Here is a 23,500-nt window from a genome sequence, read left to right on the forward strand (position 1 = left end):
AACAAACAGAAAAAAGAAAAATGTGTGCATTAACCCCACACACGACAGCGCCAACCGGCGTCCATCCCTTTAAACTCAAACAGTCCATATACACCTACGAAAGCCCATTTGACAACTTTGCCATCGGATTGCTCAAGTCCGGTGTTTCTATACAAAATTTATAAAACAGAATTACACAACAGAAGATAATCTATAAAACAAACTCCAGTCAATAGACAGGATAAACACAAAGAACATGTAGATTAATCCACATAACTGTCCCAAATGTGTGTTCCTTGACAAAACAAACTCCATCCTCTTGCGGAACCAGCACACACAAAAAAATTATAATTTCCTCGGGCAGTCAAACGAATGTTCAGTGAGCCGGCCCAATCGGCTGTTACATGAGTGCAACAAATGCCCTAATCACTCCAATGTCTTGCAAGAAATATTCCACAAAACAAACTGCAACCATTAGGAGGCATAAGCACAAAGAATGTGCAGATTCATCCACAAACTGTCCCAAAGGAGTGTTATTCCACAAAACAAACTCCAGCCACTAGGCGGAACAAAAAAGGCGCTCAGTTTCCTCGTAAGTGAATGTTCAGTCAGCCGGTCCACTCGGCTGCATCGAGAGTATCACACAATGACTTACTCATTCCATTGACTTTATGAAGGATATCGCTTGCTGTGGGCATGTAAATATTTTGCGGCCATCCTTAGTATCTATTCTCAATTTGGATGGGAACATCAGTGCAAAAGCAAACTCTGTTGATGTAAGAGTTTCTTGCATTCCTTGAATCGATCACGTTTCTCTATTGTCGAATTCGCAAAGTCTGGGAACAAGAAAATGCTGTGGTTCTTCCAAGAAAGCCTTTACACCTCGCCTCGCGTAACACAAGATCTTTATAGGATGATCTCTGAATTGATCGGGGCCTGTCTCCCTCCGTGGATGTCTGTAATCTCGCTCAATTTCCAGCTTATGGCCTGTTATGTCGAGCAGACTTGGGAAGATCCTATCTAGGAATTTCACAGTATCTAGGAATTTCACTTCACCATCCACATTGACTCCCGGGCTTTTGGCCTGTGGCTCAGGGGCTTCAGCTTGAGCGCGTAAATGTCTTTTAATGTCTCCAGAGCCGGAGACTCAACTAAGGTGAACCCAACACTAGAAATAATCATAAAAACATAATTTTTGGAATAAGGGACAATGCATCTGTGTGCACTTCTGCAGTTAATTCAGAATTGACTTCAAATACTTTAGTCATTAATTTTAAAACATGATTTGTACTATACATAAAGAATGACGCTGGCATTATATTCGTGCTGTATAAGCCAGAGGGGAACTAGCCCCACAGTTAGCCTGGTTTCCCCCAAGGTTATTTTCCTCCATTAACCACCATCTTATGGAGTTTTGTGTTTCTTTCCACAGTTGCCTTTAGCTTCCTCACTGGGGGTCTAAATACAAATGTTATATACTTATTTACTTGTATTTAATTATTTATTTTACAGCATAATTTACAATCACTATTTTATCAAACCGCACAATACTGACTCCAAGACTTTACAGATATTACAGCTTCATTTTCTGTTAAAGCATAATTTTAAAGCATGTGTTATTAAAAAAAGCTCTATACAAATAAAAATGACTTCACTTGGAAGTAAAAAAACAAAACAAAACAGTATTACGTACCTAGGGTCTTTAATGACCCTAAACACTTTTGCACTTTAGCCATTCTAAAAAGCAATATTTATAAGAGAAAGACTGAGAAATACTAAAGATGTGTGCATAACTCCAAAAAATGGATGAGGTACAGGGGGTGGAATGGGGTCCTGGTTCACTATAGACCTGAGTTATGTGTTTAAAGGTTAAAGAATGTCTTTTTCTATCATTTACCGAGCAATTTTGTCATGTCTCTAAGGCACTTCACTGAATTTGTACATAGAAAATAATTTAATAAAATGTGCACACTGTCTATAAATTTTGTCATTAAAGTTAACATTTATTTCTGTTCCTTTGCTAACCAACAAAAGAAATGAAAAAATACATAGAAATGCATGATTTTTATTAAAACCAGGCTATAAAGTGTTGTCCCTCAGTTTAAACTCAAACCTGTCACACCAACCATTTTCAGCCATAAAAAAATTTGGTTCCACACATATGTGACATTATTAACCAGAAGTGACACTCAGCTTTCTTCAACAGCGTAGTGCAGAAAAAGGTAAAAAATATCATAACTTGTATTCATATTTTGAAGTGTATTATAGTCAGATGAGTATGGTCAAGCTTAACAACTCAAACCCATCACTTGAAATAAGATATTAAATCATTACTTTTCAAAATGATATTTTAAATATATATAGAATTTATTAATTTAATGCATGCTCAGGAGCTATGAAGAGTCAATATATTATACAATACATCCCAAATTCTGTATATTTACTTGAATGAAATATGGTGTTAAAAATAGGTGGGTTCAAGTAGCCTCATGGTGGAAGAGTTGTAAAGAGGTTGAGATGAGTGACAATATTGGATAATTAAATTGTGTACATATTAAAAAATCAGTGTGTTGTTTACTGAGCACAGCCTGACATGTTAAGGGTGAGCACAAAAACGTTGGGGTTTTAGTTAAATATCTGATTTCAAAACAGTTTTAACAAAAATAATGAGACCACAGACAAACAATTTGTCTTTTTGTAGCTTCATCACATAATAATGAGAAAATTGTCAAAAATGTTATATTTTGTGGTCATTAAATTGGTATGAGGGAAACATGAGCACTAGGTAGATGTTTTTTCACAACCAGTATTGTGTAGAATCATTTTCAAACATATTCCATTATGTCTGTCCAAATCATAATAAAAAAAAATATAAATAATAAAAGGGCTTTAATGCCTGAGGTAGAAAAAACAACAACAATAATAATAATAATAATAATAATAATATATATATATATATATATATATATATATATATATATATATATATATATATAGTTACAAAATTTATTCCCAAATTGAAATATTACAGACTCCCAGGAATGACCCTCCTGTTATATTGAGGTGTTGATTTACCTCAGTCATCTTGCTCCTGTGGTCATCACTTATACAGCTGTAAAATTCACACTTTACAAAGCTTGACAAATAAAAGAGGATATTTAGAGTACCTGTGGGCGAAATATTTCACAGGACACCTTCACGTCTTGCTGGTTGTGATCGGTGCCAATAACCACTCCGACACAAAAGCCAACAGGCTGCAATGAAAACAGAAAGACTGAATGACTACACTAATGAGACAAAATACATTTGGTACTAGACCAAAATGACCCTTATTGCCACATGTAAAACTGTAAATTCAAGTCACGTGCGACTCATTCACAAATCACCACTAGGTGGCGCACACAGTAGGGACACTTTTTTGCACCTTTGTGTGAGGAAAGTGAGAGTTGATCCTATTATTAACAATGTTAATATTATTATTATTATTTTCATTTTTTACGTATCAATTTTTAAAAGGGGATCAAACAATGCAATGAATTAATGGTAGCATTAAAGTTCTAGCTCATTAATTTAACAATGTCTGGCCTCTAGTGACTCAACTAGTGATGCAAATGATTATTTTGATAATTGATTGTAACAGGTAAAGGATGGGCAAGGAGGAGGCGGGAACCGGCTGAAGAAAACACAGAATGTAATGCTCTATGTATATCTGTCACAAACAAGGATTTAGGCACTGCTCTCTGTAAGGTCAGGGTCAAAAGGGTCAGGTAGGGTTCTGATCCTATTTCAGAAGCTTCCAAAACAGAACCTGCACATCCCTGCATCAGGGTGCTCTGCGTCTTACCTTGTTTGTACATTTGCTAAGAAGAGAGTCGCAAAGGCTTGCATAAACCTGTGTATATAAAGCACCTATTCTCACTTAAGCATTAGATGTACGGAAACAATGGACAACAGACAAAGTCAACAACTATGATGACGAAGACACAGATAAACATCTCTGTGTATCTCCAATTAGAACTTTATGCAATCTGATGAACTCTAATAAAAGCTGTTGAAGTCCAACTTCCATTTCCCGCTCTTCTTCTCGAACACCTCTCAACCCTGGCTACTAAAAACTTAAGAATCTGACATTTCTGGCAATGAGGATGGGATGGAATGATGGCTGAAAGAAACCGTACTCTGGGTGTTTGACATCGGAACAAATCAAATTCTGTAGGTCTTCCTCCTATCAAGCCTGCTGTGCAGAACAGTGTGAGTTGGTTATTTGTCATCTCCATTAAAAAACCTTTGGGTGCTAAGGGCACACCTGATATATTTGTGCAAATAAAAAAACATTTGTGTTTTGAGTCACAGTGACAACCGGAGACATTTTGGGAACTACATTGGTTGGGTTACAGTATAGGAATTTTTGTTAGAGACATAATGGTAAAGGGAAAGGTTTTAGTAGCTGAGGATTCAGATCCAACTACAGAGAAAGGTGGTAGAGGTGTTCCTGATGTCACTCTATCTGAGGTGACAGATGTTTTATCAAAGCATTTAAGAGAATTCATGAAACTGGACAAAGTTGAGGCAGAAATTATTGCAAAATATCAAATTAAAGTCCAAAAGGGTGATATGTGGTGTCCAGTTGATATCACAAAAGCATGGAGGAAAATTCAACGGATGAAAGATAGAGATTCAAGAAAAACTCCATGGATTATGTTTGTTTTATCACACTGTAGAAATGGGAAAATAAAACAACTAAAGACAATTATGAAAGAGATAAACAGTCTTGGGAAAGCAGGTTAAAGGGGGTTCAAAGCAGATGTGAAGAATTAAAAGATCAACTGAAACAGAAATCTCCTGACATAACTAAAAAGTCACAAGCATTTGAATCTGATTCTGACAGTGATAGTTTCAGTGACAGTGACGCTGATGATGTCATAAACCCTTGTCCATTCCATATCAAATTTCAAAGAGGCACGAAAAAGAAACATCTTCTAGTAATAAAGGGTGATGATGGAAAGGAGCAAGTTAAACAACATGAAGTTCAAGTTCCTAGTTCAACTGAATACATATATGAGCCTCCTACTCCAAAAGAAATACATGATTGGTCTAAGGAAGTACGAAATGTTAAGAAAGATCCTCTCTCTACACTGATCAAATTAGAAGCACTAAAAGATATCTATAGTCTATCTGTAAAAGATGGATATAGCATTGTGGCTGTCAATTTGTCAGTGGTAGACAGGAGAGAATAGAAAGAACTTCTAGGAGAAATCTTAGACATGACTGAAATAGACATGGATGCTGAAAAGCAAGGGTGGAAAGCACTAAGAGCAAGTGTAGGAAAGCCCAACAACAAAAAATAGACTGGGGACAAATAACTGCTTATGAACAGAAAACAGATGAGAGTGCTGAAGACTACTCTGAAAGAATGTGTGAGACATTTTCTATGCATTCTGGGATCCTTTCTCATAGGGAACCAGAAACATTTATAAAATTAGCTGGCAAAGAATGAACCTTCTTGTCAATGTTGTTTAATGGGTTAAGGCCTGAAATACAGAAAGGAGTTTGTTTGAAACATGCCGGTCTGGGTACTCCATCTGACTCTGCTTTAAGTGTGAAACAGTTACTTCCTACTGCTAGAGATGTTGCTTTAATTGATAATCAAACATCTAAACAAATTAGAGGTACAGTTTCTGGCAATCCTGAATCAGTAAAAATAGGAAGAGGTGAAGTTACTCCAAACCCTCAACAAAAAGGACCTCAACTAACTAACTGACATATGTACATATTGTGGTAAAAAATGTCACTGGGCTAACAAATGTAAAAAGAAAGAGACCAGGCTGCACAAGGCTATCTTCTTTTGCCTTACAATCCTTCTCACTCTGACACGATTCCTCAGTTTGTACAGCAGTCGCCTGACATCCAGCAGCAACTGCTGAGGGCAGTCCCAACAGCCAAGGGGCCAACACAATTGGGAAACTAGATCATCCCTCTCTCAGTTCCCTTGAGGGAGTGGTAATCTGCAAGCTTGATGGCTTGTATGTAAGGGCACATATTCAAGACATTAAAGCTGATATCAACTTTTGAATAGATACTGGAGCTCAACTGGCAGTGTTGCCTTACACTTACTCTCTACCATTATCTTCAGAGATAATACATGCTACTGGAGATACAGGAATAAAAACTTTGCTAAGGCAAACTCAACCAATTACTTTGAACATTGTGCTAGTTGAAAGTTCAATGCCTATTTGGATAGGAGACGTTACTCAAGCTTTACAGGGTATGGATGTCTTAATGTCACTCAACTCCAACCTAGAATTCAGAGATGGGAAAGCAACATGGAAATTGAGAACATTAAACATAGTGATCAAAACCACCCCATCTGGACTGATGACAAGACTGACTCTGGTCTTCTTGATGTAGAACCTTTAATTTTTAATGGCAAATCCCTGCCTTGTACAAAACAATATCCTTTAAACCCAACTGCAGTGACTGGTATTCTGCCAGTGACTGAGCAACTAGAATAAAAAGGAATTGTCATAAAAATTAACAGCTCCAGTAACAGTCCATTGTATCCTGTGAGAAAGCCTGATGGATCATGGAGACTTACGACAGACTGTCGTATAGCTAATCAATACATAGACAACATAACTCGTTTAGTGGCTGATCCTTCAACAATTTTTAGCACTGTTGATCCAAAATACAAATGGTTTTCAGTAATAGATATGGCCAATATTTTTTGGTCAGTTCCAATTTCTATGGAAGTTCAACTTTGGTTTGCTTTTACAGTTCAAGGTCAACAGTTAACTTTTACCACAAGGGCTTCACAATTCCCCTACTATATATCACCAGGCATTAAAAAGACTGATTTTATCAGTATATGGATGATATTCTGATATGCTCAGAAGATTCAGAACTACATGAAGCTGATGTGAAACATTTGCTTGATTTTCTATATATTAAAGGACATAGTGCAAGTTTGAAAAGGGCACAGCTGTCAATTGGAGGTTGTGTATTTGGGACAATGCTTAACTTAAGGTGAGTGTAAAATCACTCTGAATTGCACTGAGGCTATTAATGCTCATCTGCAACCAAAAACAGTCCGAAATTTGAGATCCTTTCTAGGCCTATGCAACTACTGCTCTAACTGGATAGAAGGATATGCAGAAAGGACACAACCTTTAACTAGAATGCTTAAGGGTAATCCCAGAGCACAAGATGATGGCACATGGGATCTTGAGAGCCAATCAGCATTTCAAGACCTAAAACAAGCTCTATGTTCAGCACCAGCTTTAGGCATTCCTGATAGCAGAAAGCCTTTCATCCTACATGTCCTCATTTCATCCTCCTGAACTCCCCAAATACAGACAGTTTATTAAAAACAAGGACCACAGGACTTAATTATTTCAGACCTGTCACCTTGACCTCTGTGGTAATGAAGTCATTTGAGCACCTTGTGCTGTCCCACCTTAAAGCCATCACTGATCCTCTCCTGGACCCCCTGCAGTTCACCTACAGAGCTAACAGGTCAGTAGATGAAGCAGTTAACATGGCCCTCCACTTCATCCTCCAGTACCTGGACTCCTCAGGAACTTACGCCAGTATCTTGTTTGTGGATTTTAGCTCCACCTTCAACACCATCATCCCATCTCTGCTGCAGGACAAGCTCTCCCAGCTGAGTGTGCCTGACTCCACATGCAGGTGGATCACAGACTCCTGATAGGAGGCAGCACATGAGGCTAGAAAAACATGTCTCTGACTCCCAGACCATCAGCACTGTTTCCCCTCAAGGCTGTGTTCTTTCCCCTCTACTTTTCTCCCTGTACACTAACAGCTGCACTTCCAGTCACCAGTCTGTCAAGCTCCTGAAGTTTGCAGATGACACCACCCTCATTGGGCTCATCTCTGGTGGGGATGCAATCAGAACAACTTGGAGCTCAATGCTGTGAAGACAGTGGAAATGGCCATAGATTCCAGAAAGAACCCAGGCCCACCCACCCCCATCATCCTGTGTGACTCTCCAGTTGACACTGTGGAGTCCTTCTGCTTCCTGGGAATCATCATCTCCCAAGACCTCAAATGGGAGCTGAACATCAGCTCTCTAATTTAAAAAGCACAGCAGAGGATGTACTTCTTGCAGCAGCTGAAGAAGTTCAACCTTCCGAAGACAATGATGGTGCACTTCTATACCTCCATCACTGAGTCCATCCTCACCTCCTCCATCACCATCTGGTAATCTGCTGCCACTGCCAGGGACAAAAGCAGACTGCAGCATGTCATTCCTTCTGCTGAGAAGGCGATTGGCTGCAATCTGCAATCTCTCCAGGACCTGTATGCCTCCAAGACACTGAGGTGGGCAGAAAAGATTGTGGCCGACCCCTCACACTCAGGACACAATCTCTTTGAGACACTCCCCTCCGGCAGGAGGCTATGGTCCACCAGGACCAAAACCTCATGCCACAGGAACAGTTTCTTCCAGTCTGCAGCTGGCCTCATAAACAAGGCCTAGGACCCCCCTGACACTGTCTCTTATCCCACCTCCATAGACACTACACGTTACATTAACATAGTTTCCACATCTGTCTTGCGTCAACTTGAACATTTATCTGGTCTATTGCACTTTTTATTATACTCAAACTGTGAACTTTTCTGTGAACTGTGAACAACTGTGAACAGTGAACATTTGCACGTTCTATGGTTCATATTCTGCACATATTTTGCACATCCCTGCACAACTGCACATATTTTGCACAAGCGTACAGCTCCTATATTAAAACCAGTCAGTTTACTTCTCAAATCAAATCAAATCAAATCAAATCAAATCACTTTATTGTCACACAGCCATATACACAAGTGCAATGGTGTGTGAAATTCTTGGGTGCAGTTCCGATCAACATAGCAGTCGTGACAGTGATGAGACATATACCAATTTACAATAACATCAAATTAACACAACACAATTTAAACATCTGTTATACATAATTACACTCAACTTAAAACATCAAATTAACACAACACAATTTAAACATCTGTTATACATAATTACACTCAACTTAAAACATCAAATTAACACAACACAATTTAAGCATCTGTTATACACATAATTACACTCAACTTAAAACATCAAATTAACACAACACAATTTAAACATCTGTTATACACATAATTACACTCAACAATATACAAATAATAACATACACTGTACAGTATACAATATGCTGTTTTTGTTTTTGTTTTTTGTTTTTTTGTTTTTTACTATATAGATACACATTATTCAATAAAAATTAAAAATTAAAATATATATATAAAAAAAAGTATATATATATATATAGAATGTACAGTATTGTACTGTATTGACATTCAGGCTGTCGGTTGATAGTCAGTTGTTAAGAGAGACATAATATAATAATAGTAATATAATTTATGACAGTCCGGTGTGAGATAAAAGAGTAATAAAGTGCAGGGCTGATGTATTTTGATCGTGGGAGATCAAAAGTTCAAAAGTCTGATTGCTTGGGGGAAGAAGCTATCATGGAGTCGGCTGGTGCGGGTCCTGATGCTGCGATACCGCCTACCTGATGGTAGCAGTGAGAACAGCCCATGGCTCGGGTGGCTGGAGTCTCTGATGATCCTCCGAGCTTTTTTCACACACCGCCTTGTATATATTTCCTGGAGGGAGGGAAGCTCACCTCCGATGATGTGTTTGGCAGTTCGCACTACCCTTTGCAGTGCTTTGCAGTTGTGGGCGGTGCTATTGCCATACCAGGTGGAGATACAGCCAGTCAGGATGCTCTCCACAGTGCAGGTGTAGAACCGTGTGAGGATGTGGCGGTTCATTCCAAACTTCCTCAGCCGTCTCAGGAAGAAGAGGCGCTGATGAGCCTTCTTCACAACGACTTCAGTGTGGACGGACCATGTGAGTTCCTCAGTGATGTGGACACCCAGGAACTTTTAGCTGCTGACTCTCTCCACTGGTGCTCCATTGATGGTGATGGGACTGTGTTCTCTGTCTTTTCTTCTGAAGTCCACCACAAGCTCCTTTGTCTTACTGATGTTGAGGGAGAGGTTGTGCTCCTGACACCAGTGTGTCAGAGTGTGCACCTCCTCTCTGTAGGCTGTTTCATCATTGTCAGTGATCAGACCTACCACCGTCGTGTCATCAGCAAACTTAATGATGGCATTGGAGCAATGTGTTGCCACACAGTCATGTGTGTACAGGGAATACAGTAGTGGGCTGAGAACACAGCCCTGTGGGGCTCCAGTGTTGAGGGTTAGTGATGAGGAGATGTTGCTGCCTATTCTAACCACCTGGCGTCTGCTTGACAGGAAGTCCAGGATCCAGCTGCACAGCGAGCTGTTTAAGCCCAGAGCCCGGAGTTTCTCATCTAGCTTTGAGGGCACTATGGTGTTGAATGCTGAGCTGTAGTCTACAAACAACATTCTCACATAAGTGTTCTTTTTTTCCAGGTGGGTGAGAGCAGTGTGTATTGTAGATGCAATGGCATCATCAGTGGAGCGGTTGTTGCGGTAAGCAAACTGCAATGGGTCTAGAGAGAGAGGCAGCACAGAGCAGATGTAATCTCTGATTAGTCTCTCAAAGCATTTGCTGATGATGGGGGTCAGAGCAACAGGACGCCAGTCATTTAAACAAGTTATTTTTGATTGTTATGGAACAGGCACAATGGTGGATGTTTTAAAGCATGCGGGGACTACAGACAAAGAGAGGGAAAGGTTGAAAATGTCCGTAAAAACACCAGCCAGCTGGTTTGCGCACGCTCTGATGACGCGGCCCGGAATGCCGTCTGGACCCGCGGCTTTGCGGATATTCACCCGTCAGAAGGATCGGGTTACATCCGCTACAGAGACGGAGAGTGAACTAACCTCTGTAGCTTCGGCCGTGAGAGCTCTCTCCGCGAGGGCGGTGTTATTTCCCTCGAAAGGAGCATAAAAAGTATTTAGCTCATCCGGTAGAGAGGCAGCGGTGTTCATGGCGGAGTTTTTATTCCCTTTAAAGTCCGTGATGATGTTAATTCCCTGCCACATGCTTCTAGAGTTGGTGGTGTTAAACTGTCCTTCAATCTTGCTCCTGTACTGGCGTTTTGCTGTTTTGATAGTTTTTCGGAGGGCATAACTGGCTTGTTTATGCTCCTCCGCGTTCCCGGAATTAAAAGCGGAGGTCCGCACATTAAGTGCCGCGCGAACATCGCTATTGATCCATGGCTTCTGATTCGGATAGATTCGTACAGTTCTGGTCGGAATCACTTCCTCTACGCACGTTCTGATGAAACACATTATGCTATTAGCGTAAAGCTTGATGTCGTCATCAGAGGCGGACCGGAACATCTCCCAGTCTGTGTGATCAAGACAGTCCTGTAGCGTAGAGTCTGATTGGTCCGACCAGCACTGGATCGTTCTGAGGGTGGGTGCTTCCTGTTTCAATTTCTGCCTGTAAGCGGGCAGAAGCAGAATGGAAGAGTGGTCTGATTTGCCAAATGGTGGGCGGGGTAGGGATTTGTAGCCATCCCGGAACGGAGAGTAGCAATGGTCCAAAACCGGTCACAATGAACGCGGCCTCAGGGTGCGCGGTTTCTTGCTCACTTATACTCCCATACAGTTCCTTGAGTGCCCGGTCTGTGTCGGCTTGTGGGGGAATGTACACAGCAGTGATAATGACCGCTGTGAATTCCCTCGGTAGCCAGAATGGTCGACACAGAAGCATAAGAAATTCCAGATCAGGAGAACAGAAAGACTTGATGGAATGTACGTTCCTCTGATCACACCAGGATTTGTTGATCATAAAACATACACCACCTCCTCTAGTTTTACCTGAGAGGTCTTTCGCTCTGTCCGCTCGGTGCATGGAGAACCCCGCGGGTTCAATGGCTGAGTCTGGAATCTCCGCAGACATCCAAGTTTCTGTTAGGCAGATAATGCAGCAGTCCCTCGTCTCTCGTTGGAAAGAGATCCGCGCTTTCAGCTCGCAGAGCTTGTTATCCAGAGACTGAACATTTGCCAGTAGAATAGTGGGTAGCGGGGGTCGATTTGCGCGGCGTCTTACTCTGATGAGAACGCCGGCTCTGTTTCCCCTTTTCCTCCTGCGTTTCCGCGGCCGTGCTGCCCAGACAAAGGGCTCCGCTTGCGTGTTTGTAAACAGCGGGTCGGCATTGAGGAATGTGAAGTCCGGTTTTCGGTGTGAGATCGCTGAACCAATGTCCAAAAGTGTTTGTCTGTCGTAGACAATAAGGCAGACAACATCCAAGACAAAAAACATAAGAATTGTAAACAAAACAAACAAAACATTGCTATGTTGTGTCGGAGCTCGCAACGCAGCAGCCATACTCGGCGCCATCTTGAGTCCAATTTATGCTTCCAGTTTACTTCTCTATATATTGTATCTGAAATATAGTTTATTATTTATCTTACTATGTTTATTGTTATTGTATGCATCAAACACCAAGGCAAATTCCTTGTATGTGAAAACTTACTTGGCAATAAAGTCAATTCTGATTCAGATTCTAATTCTTATGTGAATGAACAACATGGCTACATGACTGCAGTCTTAACTCAGGAATGGGGAAATCAGTTTAAACATGTGGGCTATTAGTTGTGACAGCTAGATGCAGTAGCTCAGTGTTGGGGGCCTTGTTTACGATCAGTACAAGTAGTCTACCTAGCGCTTCAAAGTGTCACACCTATAGTGCTAGATCAACAACTAATTATTTGTTGCCCACATTCAGTACACGCTCTAATTACATTAGGATGCACGGCAAGGGTAACTCTTCTGCGATGGACTAAGCGGTCAACTGCTTTAGAACTGCCAAATATTATTGTTGGAAAAGCTACTCTATCAAATCCAGCAACATTGATCACACCCTCAGATCCTTTGCCTGATAATCATGATTGTGTAGAAATAGTGCAAGCTATGATAATAGTCTAACACTTAGATACACTTCCCATAACCAATGCAGAAATAACTCTGTACACTGACGGGTCATCTGTTGTGGTGGATGGAGAATGAAAAGCAGGATTCCTTACCTGCAGGAACATTGCCAAACAAGCAGAATTAATACTGAAGCATGCAAAATGGCTGAAGGAAAAACTGTTAACATTTATACAGATTCTAGATATGCCTTCGGTGTATTACATGACTTCTGAGTGGCATGGCAACACAAAGGTTTCCTAACAGCAGCTGGAATGCCAATAAAGAATGGCCATGAAGTTGAAGAACTTCTTAAAGCTTTGCAGCTTCCGCAGCAGGTCGCTGTTCTAAAAACTAAAGGCCCATGCTAAGACTGACACTCTAGAGGCTAAGGGAAATGCTTTGGCAGATGCAGCAGAAAAATCTGCAACTACACAACCATACATTTCTTCTCAGTGCCAGTTACAAGTAATTACTCATCCCTCTCAACTTGCTGAGATAACTAAGATGCAAGAAAAATGTTCCAGAGAAGAGAAATGGGAGTGGTTTGAAAATGGTTGTAAACTATCAGATGACAACGTATGGAGAAAACAGCATTGTCTGGTAGTGCCAAAAGTTTTACTACCTTACAGCACTACACAGATATATATATATATATACTTTTTTTTATATATTTTTATTTTTAATCTTTATTGAATAATGTGTATCTATATAGTAAAAAAAAAAAAAACAGCGTATTGTATACTGTACAGTGTATGTTATTATTTGTATATTGTTGAGTGTAATTATGTGTATAACAGATGTTTAAATTGTGTTGTGTTAATTTGATGTTATTGTAAATTGGTATATGTCTCATCACTGTCACGACTGCTATGTTGATCGGAACTGCACCCAAGAATTTCACACACCATTGCACTTGTGTATATGGCTGTGTGACAGTAAAGTGATTTGATTTGATTTTGATATAGCACTGGACACACAGGTACAAGCCAGATGTATTCTCAATTTAATAGTATCTGGTGTGCTAAAGGATTTAAGAAACATGCAGATACAGTGGTGAGGAATTGAGTAATTTGTCAAAAACACAATTCTGCTCCTTCTGTTCCTTCTGTGATGCTCCGCACACCTGCTCCAGGTCCATTTCAAGAGCTACAATGTGATTACATTACCTAGATGTAAAAACTACCAGGATGTACTAGTAATTATTGACACATTTTATAGATGGACTGAAACGTTTCCCACAAAGAAAGGCACTGCTGGCATTACTGCTAAGGTTTTAGTGAGAGATATAATTCCGCGATGGGGAATATCACACAGTATTGACTCAGATCAAGACACACTTCACAGGGAAGGTCTGTCAAGAGTTATGCAAGTTATTAGGCATGCAATGGCACTTTCACTGTCCAGGACATCCACAATCCTCAGGCATGGTTGAACATGCTAATTCTACTTTGAAAACTCGCCTGGCGAAATATAATTCCTCCAGCACCCTAGGGGTGAATGCTCTTCCCTTTGTCTTATGTAATATGCGAGCCTCTGCTAACAAAGAAACTGTAGTCCTTTTGAAGTAATCACCGGAAGGCCAATGGCTTTACCAGGAACCCCTGATTTATCTACTGCAGATGTACACTTAATGTCAGACATGCTGCTTTCATACTGCTTGCCAACTTACAAAAGCAGTGGCAACAGCACAGCGTCAAGTTTTAAATGCATGGGGACCTCCTCCACAACAGTATTGTGCCAGGACAATTAGTGTATGTTAAGAAATTACAACATGCAGATTTAGAACCTTGATTGGAAGGTCCATTCATAGTCATTTTAGTCACTCCATCAGCAGTTAAATTAATGGGTAAACCTAGATGGATACATGTTAGTCGTAAAATTGTAACAAGGACTGAGAATGAACAGGGTGAATCGCTGTAGACTGGAGTCATGAGAAGAACTATACCTTTTAGTAGTATGGGGGTCACCCTATAGCTTATAGCTTTGTCTATAGCTTAGTCTCCCTAGCTCTTCTCAGAACTTTTTTAAATCTTAGTTAGAACTTTTTAAATCTTAGGATAATATCTCAAATTCATCTCAACCTTGAGATAGCATATGACTTAATATATAATCATTTCCTAGTTACTTGTGTGTATCTTCTTTCTCCTTATAGGTGACATCCTAAATCCTGGTGACACCTGGAGATTGCACCTGTGAAGGAACTCACTAAAATTTCCTCTAACAATGAAAACTGATTAATGGACAATTCACCATTTTCCAAGTTTTCCAGATAATCACCATTTTCTATGATAAGTGTGTCGTTATCCTAACTGAGGCTATGTTCTTTATCATCTCTATGATAGGTGTTATATTTCTTTCTAAAAATGTTGAAAAGTATTACCATCCCAACTGACCTTGCCAATAGCTAACATCCACCTAATGCTACGATGTATGCTCATCAAAGCAATTACTGGTGGAAAATTTTAAATCATTCGTCAAACGTTAATGGTGTCTCTAACTGCTATGTGTGTGCTGATGTTCCACATTCACACATTTAGAATGAAACCTGTTCCTGTAGGAATCAATTGCACTTATTGTGCAAGTGTAGTACTACATGCTGCCGATCACATTGACTGTTCTCAGTATTTAATAATCCTGAGAAATACAAATTCTAGCAGAAATCATTGTCAAGAATGTTCATCCTTATGTGATAAGCGCAAACTACTGGATAAATCTTCTAAACGTGATGGAGCATATCCACAGCCTATATCCGTGGTATGGTATCGTATACAATGCTCATGCAATCGACAATATTAGTATTGAATTAGAACAGTTTGCTAATTTAACAATTAACAGTTTTTCGCTTATGACACAAGAAATGCAAAACATCAGACTAGTAGCTCTTCAAAATAGGGCAGCTTTAGACTACCTCTTAGCTAAAGAAGGTGGCGTTTGTGCATTGATAGGTGATCAATGTTGTATGTATATTCCAGATGTTCAACAAAACCTGACAGATGTATTAACCCATATGACAGCACTGAGAAATGAAATACAAGCTCTGAATTCAAATGTTAAACCTGAAGGTTTCAGTCTCATCATAAGCTGAGTCCACAGTTTTGGGAAATTGTTATATTATTGTTATAGTTATATTATTACTAATCTGTATTATTTGTTCTACAATTATTTTTAAATACATTGTATTACACTTCATTAATATGCTCAAGAGATGTTTTGGCCTATGTCAAATTGCAACTGTGAAATAAATTATCATAGTTATTCTTTACTATTTATGTATAAAATACTTCAAGAAAATGCAGTGTTGGAGCAGCCCTGTGTTGTGCTTATGAGTTGAAATGGATGACCAGTCTGTTTTTCAGGTAGAAGACAATATCTTTTTGTTCATACTGCTAAGGCTCTGATCGTGTACCAACTTGTTTGCTCAAGGATATACAATACATCCCAAGAAAACATTTTGCTGAGAATCTGAGGTCAAATCACATACGTATAACTTGTTAACAGCCTATATAAGCCGGCCATGTATGTGTGTTCGAGAGAAGCCACAGGAGCTTCTCCCCCCGGCCGGGTGGTATGAATAAAGGAAAAGACTGCACTGAGGAAAAGACTGCACTGTGTTCTGTAATGTGTTTGGAACACTCTCACTCGTGTGAATTCCAGGTGGAGAATTTCCATGACAAAGGTGTGACGTGGATGGAATCCTAACTCAGGTTCGCCCTGATATATAATGACAGGTAAAGCTGCGCAGCCAGGGACTGGGTCCCTGAGTCTGAGTCACACCTCGACATAGTCGAAGGGGTTTGTGGAGATGGACACCCGTTAATGTGTAGATCATGGAGTTCCTGATAAGGCATCCAGAGGATAAGAGAATTCTGGCATGGGAGAGGACACAGTCCAGCAATAGGGAAAACTTGCGTCAGCTGACGAGCTACCAATGATGGTCCGAGACACATTGGTGGAGTGACTGTCTGAGACAGTATAAGATAAAATTCGACTGGCTGTTTGGAACAACAAAACTTGAGTTGCGGTCTGGGACCATATAGATTGATATAATAATTATATATACAGGTTGTGTGCACAATTACAATTATAGGAAGAATATATGTTTCCAGAAAATGGTAGTTTTAGCCTGAAACATAAAAAAGCTTAAGAAACACTTACAGGATGGTCGGCTGACTTGACAATGGACTCAGTGCTGAAGGATAAAGCTGTGATTACAGTCGGGGTTAAAGTTCCTGAGTTGGGGTTACAGTCCCTATGAAACATGAACTTCCCCTATAAAAGAGGGTGAGAAATGGGAACCTGAAGCCTGAGGATGGGGTGGCCTCAACAAAGGTGACCCTTCTGGTAAGAAAATTCCACAGTGATTCTCGATAGTTGATCATTTTTTAATTGTTATTTAATTGAGGAAAGACCAGGGTCGGAATAGACTGGGACCGCAACAAAAATTCCACTGTTATTCTTAATTAGGGAAATTTAAATCTTTAATTAAGAAAAGACCAGTGCTGAAATAAAAGGGATTCTAAATAATTGATAAAATTATTTTAACTGCCGGGTTACTAGGGCAGGTTTGGAACCACTAGAGAATCACCTAACTGCATTAAAAAGGGAAAATGGGATCGAATTTGAGCAAAAGTAATGACATTAATAGAGGTTCAGACCTCTGTCCAGATATGGATGCTCCAAATTGTAAATACATGTTAACTAATTACAGACCAAGTAGCTGCACTCAACTAGAGATCTGGGTAGCTGAATGGGGTTTTCCAAAGATTGGAAGTTTTAGCACAAGACAGATGAAACAGTTAAAGGAAAAACTGATACAGAGGGAAAAAGCAAGTCAAGAGAAACATGAGACAATGACTAAGAAAGAACAGAAAAAGCATGAGTTATTTAAGGGTGATTGGAAAGCATTTTCTGATTGGCTAACTGAAACAAACCTGAGGGACAGAAAAATGCACCAGGAAGGAACAGAGCACTCTAAAAAATCTATCAGTGTCTGAAATATGTAGGTGACCCAGACCTGGACTCGACCCCCTTCAGATGACATTGGGACCAGGACAAGGACCAACATGATGGTCAATTGGCTGCGGGCAGAGAACCAGCCGGTCAGACTGGGATGCAGCCCCCCCATCCCCCCCCCCAACAGCTGTCCCCATCCACCACCAGACACCATCCCTGGGGGGCCGAGGACAGGGGATGGTGAACCAAGGGCATGTGAGACATAATCTAACAAATACACACATGAACATGATGTATGCAATACTTTCCAATTCAGCCTATAAAATGATGCCTACCATCACATTGACAGTTGGAAAAATATTTTTGGTGAGGTTTCCATTGGCATAGAATCTGTAATCATGAACAAAGAATTGACACCCCCTCCCAAATTTAGTGGTCAATACATTAGAATGATTGGGGTGACTGGTGATTCAGTAAAAGAGTTTTATACAGTGCCACTTTCTGAAGGGCACCATAAAACATTCGTTCCTACTTTCAAAATGCTGCCCAATAATTTTTTTGGGATGAGATTTAATGTGTATTCTAGGCATTATGTTAAAGGCTAATGAAGCAGGGGTAGTACTGACTCTGAAAAGCACTCACATGCTTACACCATGCTAACGAACCCTGTCCCCACCACCATTCTCTAGGCTTATGAATGGCACCTCACAGAAGCCTCACAAGAAACAGTGGGCAGACAGTTACTGCAACACACACACAAACACACACCACAGGTAACACTACAAGAGGGCGATTGTTTGTACTGCTTATGTGTCAGAAGGAAATGAGGAAGATTTTGAGAAAAAAAATGGTTTGGTGTTCAGCTATCAGAGCATCTAAGAGCCAAATTTTACAATGTTCCAGGGGCTAGCCCACATATTTCATTATCTAAATCAGCTGACATCAGATGGGAAGATTTAGGATTGTGGGTGCATAATTGTGTATTTAAAACAGATTGGCAAGACAACTCTTAAAAAAAAAAATAAATAAATAAAAAATAAAAAAAAAGGGTTCAATACAATGTTAAGCATGCTACTCACAGATTACAGATGCCCTTAGGCATAACTGTAGACAGAACTGTTCAGATTGTTGAGGAGACATGTTTAATGGTCAACCACACGTCTGGTGAAGACCTTCCTGAGCTCTCTGAAATACCAAGATCTCTTTGGGCCCAAAGTAAATATGATGTGGGATTAATGAAAGGCACTGAACCAGTTGTGATCACTCAAAAAAACACTTTTTGTCCATACAAAACTGACAGCACATGACAGTAGTTTGGACTGAATTCGGACATGAAACCTTCTCTTCTCTGAAGGTAGCTTTTCAATCAATACCCACACTGGGACTGCCTGACATGACTGTGGATGAAAAAGGAGGTTACATGACTTCTATTCTGTCACAAGACCATGGGGAAATTAAAGCCAGTAGCTTATTTCTCATCTAAATTAGACACAGTGGCAACTGGGCTGCCCAAATGTGTTAGAGCTGTTGGTGCTGCAGAAAAAGCAGTGCTCGCTTCCAGAGATTTGGTGGGTTATCAACATTTGACCCTATTGGTCCCACATGCAGTATCTATCACACTGTTAGAACAAAAAACAGCTCACCTGTCTGCAGCACGATGGTTAAGATACAATGCTGTATTATTGGAAATGCCAAACATTACTGTTAAAAGATGTACAGTTCTTAACCCTGACACTTTTCTCCCCACAGCAGATGATGGTGATCCACATGACTGATTGCTTCAATAACAGCCATTTGCTCCCCCAGGCCAGATCGCAAGGATAAACCACTATCCAATGCTGAGTTTGAACTATTTGTTGATGGTTAAATGCACCAGCAGATGCTGCAGCAAAGAAAGCTGATCAACAGGAAGTTCAAAACCACAATTTTGTTTCTGTTCCACAAACTGACATACACACACCAAATAATTTAAATGATTTACAGAGCAGAGCCACAGCAGAGGAGAAAGCTGCCTCAAGAACACTCACTGTTCAAAGCAAAATGGTATTTGGGTCGGTCCAAATGGTAAACCATGCCTCCCACATCATTTATTTCCACATTATGCCAAACTGACACATGGTGTAGACCATGTGTCAAAAGGAGGGATGTTGAGTGAAATAAATAGGTACTGGTTCACAAATAAATACTTACTGGTTCACAAAGGGGTTTGTCAAAAATGTGTAATATGTGTCAAATTAAGAAGGCAAAAGTACTGCCTGGTGATTGCAGACATGTTCTCCAAGTAAGTAGAAGCGTACCCCACAGAATGACAGATGTGAGTGCAGTAGCAAAAATTCTAACACTAGAAATGATACCCAGATGGGGCATTCCAGGGAAAATTTGTGGTAACAATGGAGCCCTACATCACACCAGTCAGTATTTGAGAATTTATATGACAACACACTGCGCCTACCACCCTAAGAGTGGGGGAGCAGTCAAAAGAGAAAATGGCATACTAAAAAAACAAATTGCTCAAATGTTCGGTTGAAACTGGACTAAATTGGGTTCAAGCATTACCATTGGTGTTAATGCAGATGCGGGCAAGGCTCAGGAAATGAAATGGTTTGAGCCCATTTGAAATTTTGTTTAACAGGCCTCTTAACTTGGGACTTGGACCACAAAAAATAGATACTGACCAGTGTGAGGATGAAATGTTGCGTTATTGTGCAAACCTCTCTGCTGTGCTTTGTGATATTCATAGACAGGTGAAAGCAGTGCTCCCCATGTGGGGGCGAAAGGGAAATTGCATGATCTGGAGCTGGGAGACTGGGTGGAGGAAGCCTAGGTGGACCGGGCCTTACCAGGTGCTGTTAGTGATCAACTCTACGGTAAAAATCGTGGAGAGGGCTACCTGGATCCACGCCAGCCACTGCAGGATGGCCTGGAGGAGTGGGAAGGATCGGTGAGCACCTCAGTGCTTGGCCAAGTAAACGCAGCTCACACCAGGCGTGCCTAACTTTGGCAGAGGCAGAAGAGTCCCTTAGGGGGACCAATGAGGGTAAGGAAAATTGAGGGGGCCCTTGGATTGGGAGTAGGGCGAAGATCAGACAAAAACACAATATAACCACAACAGAGAAGGGAAAACATACCAAGGATGTGGTGGTATAAACTTTTCGGACACAAACACTGAACTGCCCAAAGTGTGACCCAGAATTGTACATGGTTCCCCTTCTTATCTGAATGGTCATGAGGTGTCAAGAATGAACAAGTAATCAATAAAGCGATGAGGAAAAGACTGCACTGTGTCCTGTAATGTGTTTGAAACACTCTCACTCGTGTGAGTTCCAGGTGGAGAATTTCCATGACAAAACCAACTCATCAAATATGGATAATGTTAAGCGTGATCCTTTATTTACTTTGTAATCTTAAAATTATATTATTAATAAGTGTACAACCGCCTAGCGGAGCACAGTTATATATCTGATTTTTGGGAAGGAACCACCCAACTATTGTTTTTATGTTGCTAATATAAATTGTACTTTATCCCAGCGTTCTGTCACAAACTCACAGAAACAAATAAATGGGTTTTGTATTTTTTATGTAAAATCAAATGTTTGAACCCCGGTATGAATAAATTGATCAATGATAATCCATGGAAATGAGCATGACTTGAAATGAAACAAAATGAAAATAATACAATAAATAAAACTATAAGACACTTAATCAGACACGCATGAAAGAGATGAATGAGCATAAATCAATAGAGAGATAAAAGCAATGATGACAAAATGAAAAAGGCTTATCTGATCGGTTCAGCGTTGTAGCTGAATGTCCGTGTTTAAGTATGGAGTGAATGCACTAAGCAATGGAATAGTCGATGTCTATGATGATGAAAAGTCCCGCTGATGATAACAAATCCCGTGAGTAAAAGAAAAATATATAATCCAAACTGGTTATAGTCCTTCACGTACTCTTCAAATAATCCAACGAAAAAGAATAGTCCACCACGATAATCCTTGTACTTGGGATCTTTACTAATCCACAAGGTGATGAGGTGATAAAGGAATGAAGTGAAATCTACTATTCCCACTTGATGCAAATATCAGTAGCATTTTTTTTTTCACTACTACTAATAAAGAGTCCTTATTGATTGAGTTGGGAACATTATGTTTCTCAATCTGGACTCTCTAAGCTCAACGACACTTTACACTACATATACATTTAACAGGACAAAAGTATATCAATATACACTACCATTCAAAAGTTTAGGGTCACTTACTCATTCTTTATTTTTTTATTTATTTATTTATTTTTTCACATTTGAGAATAATAGTTGTCATCAAAACTATGGAATAACATAAATGGAAATATGGGACTTACGTTGTGACTAAAAAAATCCAAAATAAATCAAAACTTTGTTATATTTTAGCATCTTCAAAGTGGCCACACTTTGCCTAGATTTAGCAGAAATGTACTCTTGGCATTTTCTCAACCAGCTTCTTGAGGTATCACCCTGGGATGCTTTTTAAACAGTATGGAAGTATTTCCATCTATATGTTGGGCACTTAGTGGCTGCTTTTCTTTATTATTCGGTCCAAGTCATCCATTTCAAAAACTTTTTTTTTTAATAACATAAATTAATATGTTGGCACAATTATATTTTTGTTTACAAAACTAATTTCAAACATTTAAGCATATGCCTTCAGATCAAAAGATTTTTAAGATCATGAGAAACATTTCAGGCAAGTGACCCCAAACTTTTGAATGGTAGTGTACATTTCAACAGAAGTTACAATCTCAATTACAAAGGGGGAAAGAAAACATCAATCAGTAATAGATAGATAATGCGCTGAGGAAAGATGTCTGAGAACTGAGATTTAAAGACAGAAATAGAGGAGATGTCATGGAGGCTCTGAGGTAGACAGTTCCACAGTTTAGGTGCAATTACACTGAAGGATCTCCCACCAAAAGTGAATAGACAAAATCTGGGGATAGACAACAATTTGGAATCGAAGAATGAAGAGTTCGTGCTGGTGTGTATGGATGCAGCAGATCACTTATATAACGAGGTGCCAGATCATTGAGAGCTTTGTATGTCAGGAGAAGAATTTTAAACTTAATACGGCATAAGACAGGCAGCCAGTGAAGACTAAACAAGATGGGAGTAATGTGTGCAGAACACTTGGTGTTAGTGAGAACTCTAGCTGCAGAGTTTTGGATGTATTGTAATCGGGCAATAGTTTTAGCTGGTAGACCAGTATAGAGGCAGTTACAAGAAAGCTTGAACTTGTGATTCTGCATCCTTCAATCTGAGAATGGGGCAAAGTCATGCAATGCGACTGTGGCAGCGGGGGCGTGGTCAAGCATCTCTCCGGAGAGAGAGAAAGCGGTAAGGGCGCTTACACCTGAGCTAAATTATGTCTAACACCTGTCTCTAATTTCAGTGAGCACGGGGAGAGCAGCATAAATAGAGACACACCGCAAATAGAAGAGAGAGAGAGCCTGGGCACGACTAGACCCGAACCAGAAGCAAAGAGTTTTTATTACAAATAATGAGAGTTTATTTTGTGAAGCGGTGTGTGATAGTAGATTAACAGTGCATAACGCAAGACTGTGAGACTGTAATTGTGCTGCAGACAGAGAAAATAAATCCTTACCTGAACCAGGAAAGCTGCTTCTCGT

At 40.0% G+C, this 23,500-nt stretch overlaps 1 protein-coding gene across 1 annotated transcript in view; it reads right to left on the minus strand.

Moving 5' to 3' along the window:
• Positions 1-23,500, minus strand: part of si:ch211-262h13.5 (uncharacterized protein LOC571127 homolog) — a 99,379-nt gene that overhangs the window by 14,540 nt on the left and 61,339 nt on the right. Inside the window, exon 6 of the mRNA XM_051688769.1 lies at positions 3,147-3,233. Coding sequence (XP_051544729.1) covers positions 3,147-3,233 — 87 coding nt within the window. The remainder of the gene's footprint in view (positions 1-3,146; positions 3,234-23,500) is intronic.

This window comes from Myxocyprinus asiaticus, chromosome 45 (genome assembly GCF_019703515.2).
Source record: "Myxocyprinus asiaticus isolate MX2 ecotype Aquarium Trade chromosome 45, UBuf_Myxa_2, whole genome shotgun sequence".
Lineage (NCBI taxonomy): Eukaryota > Metazoa > Chordata > Actinopteri > Cypriniformes > Catostomidae > Myxocyprinus > Myxocyprinus asiaticus.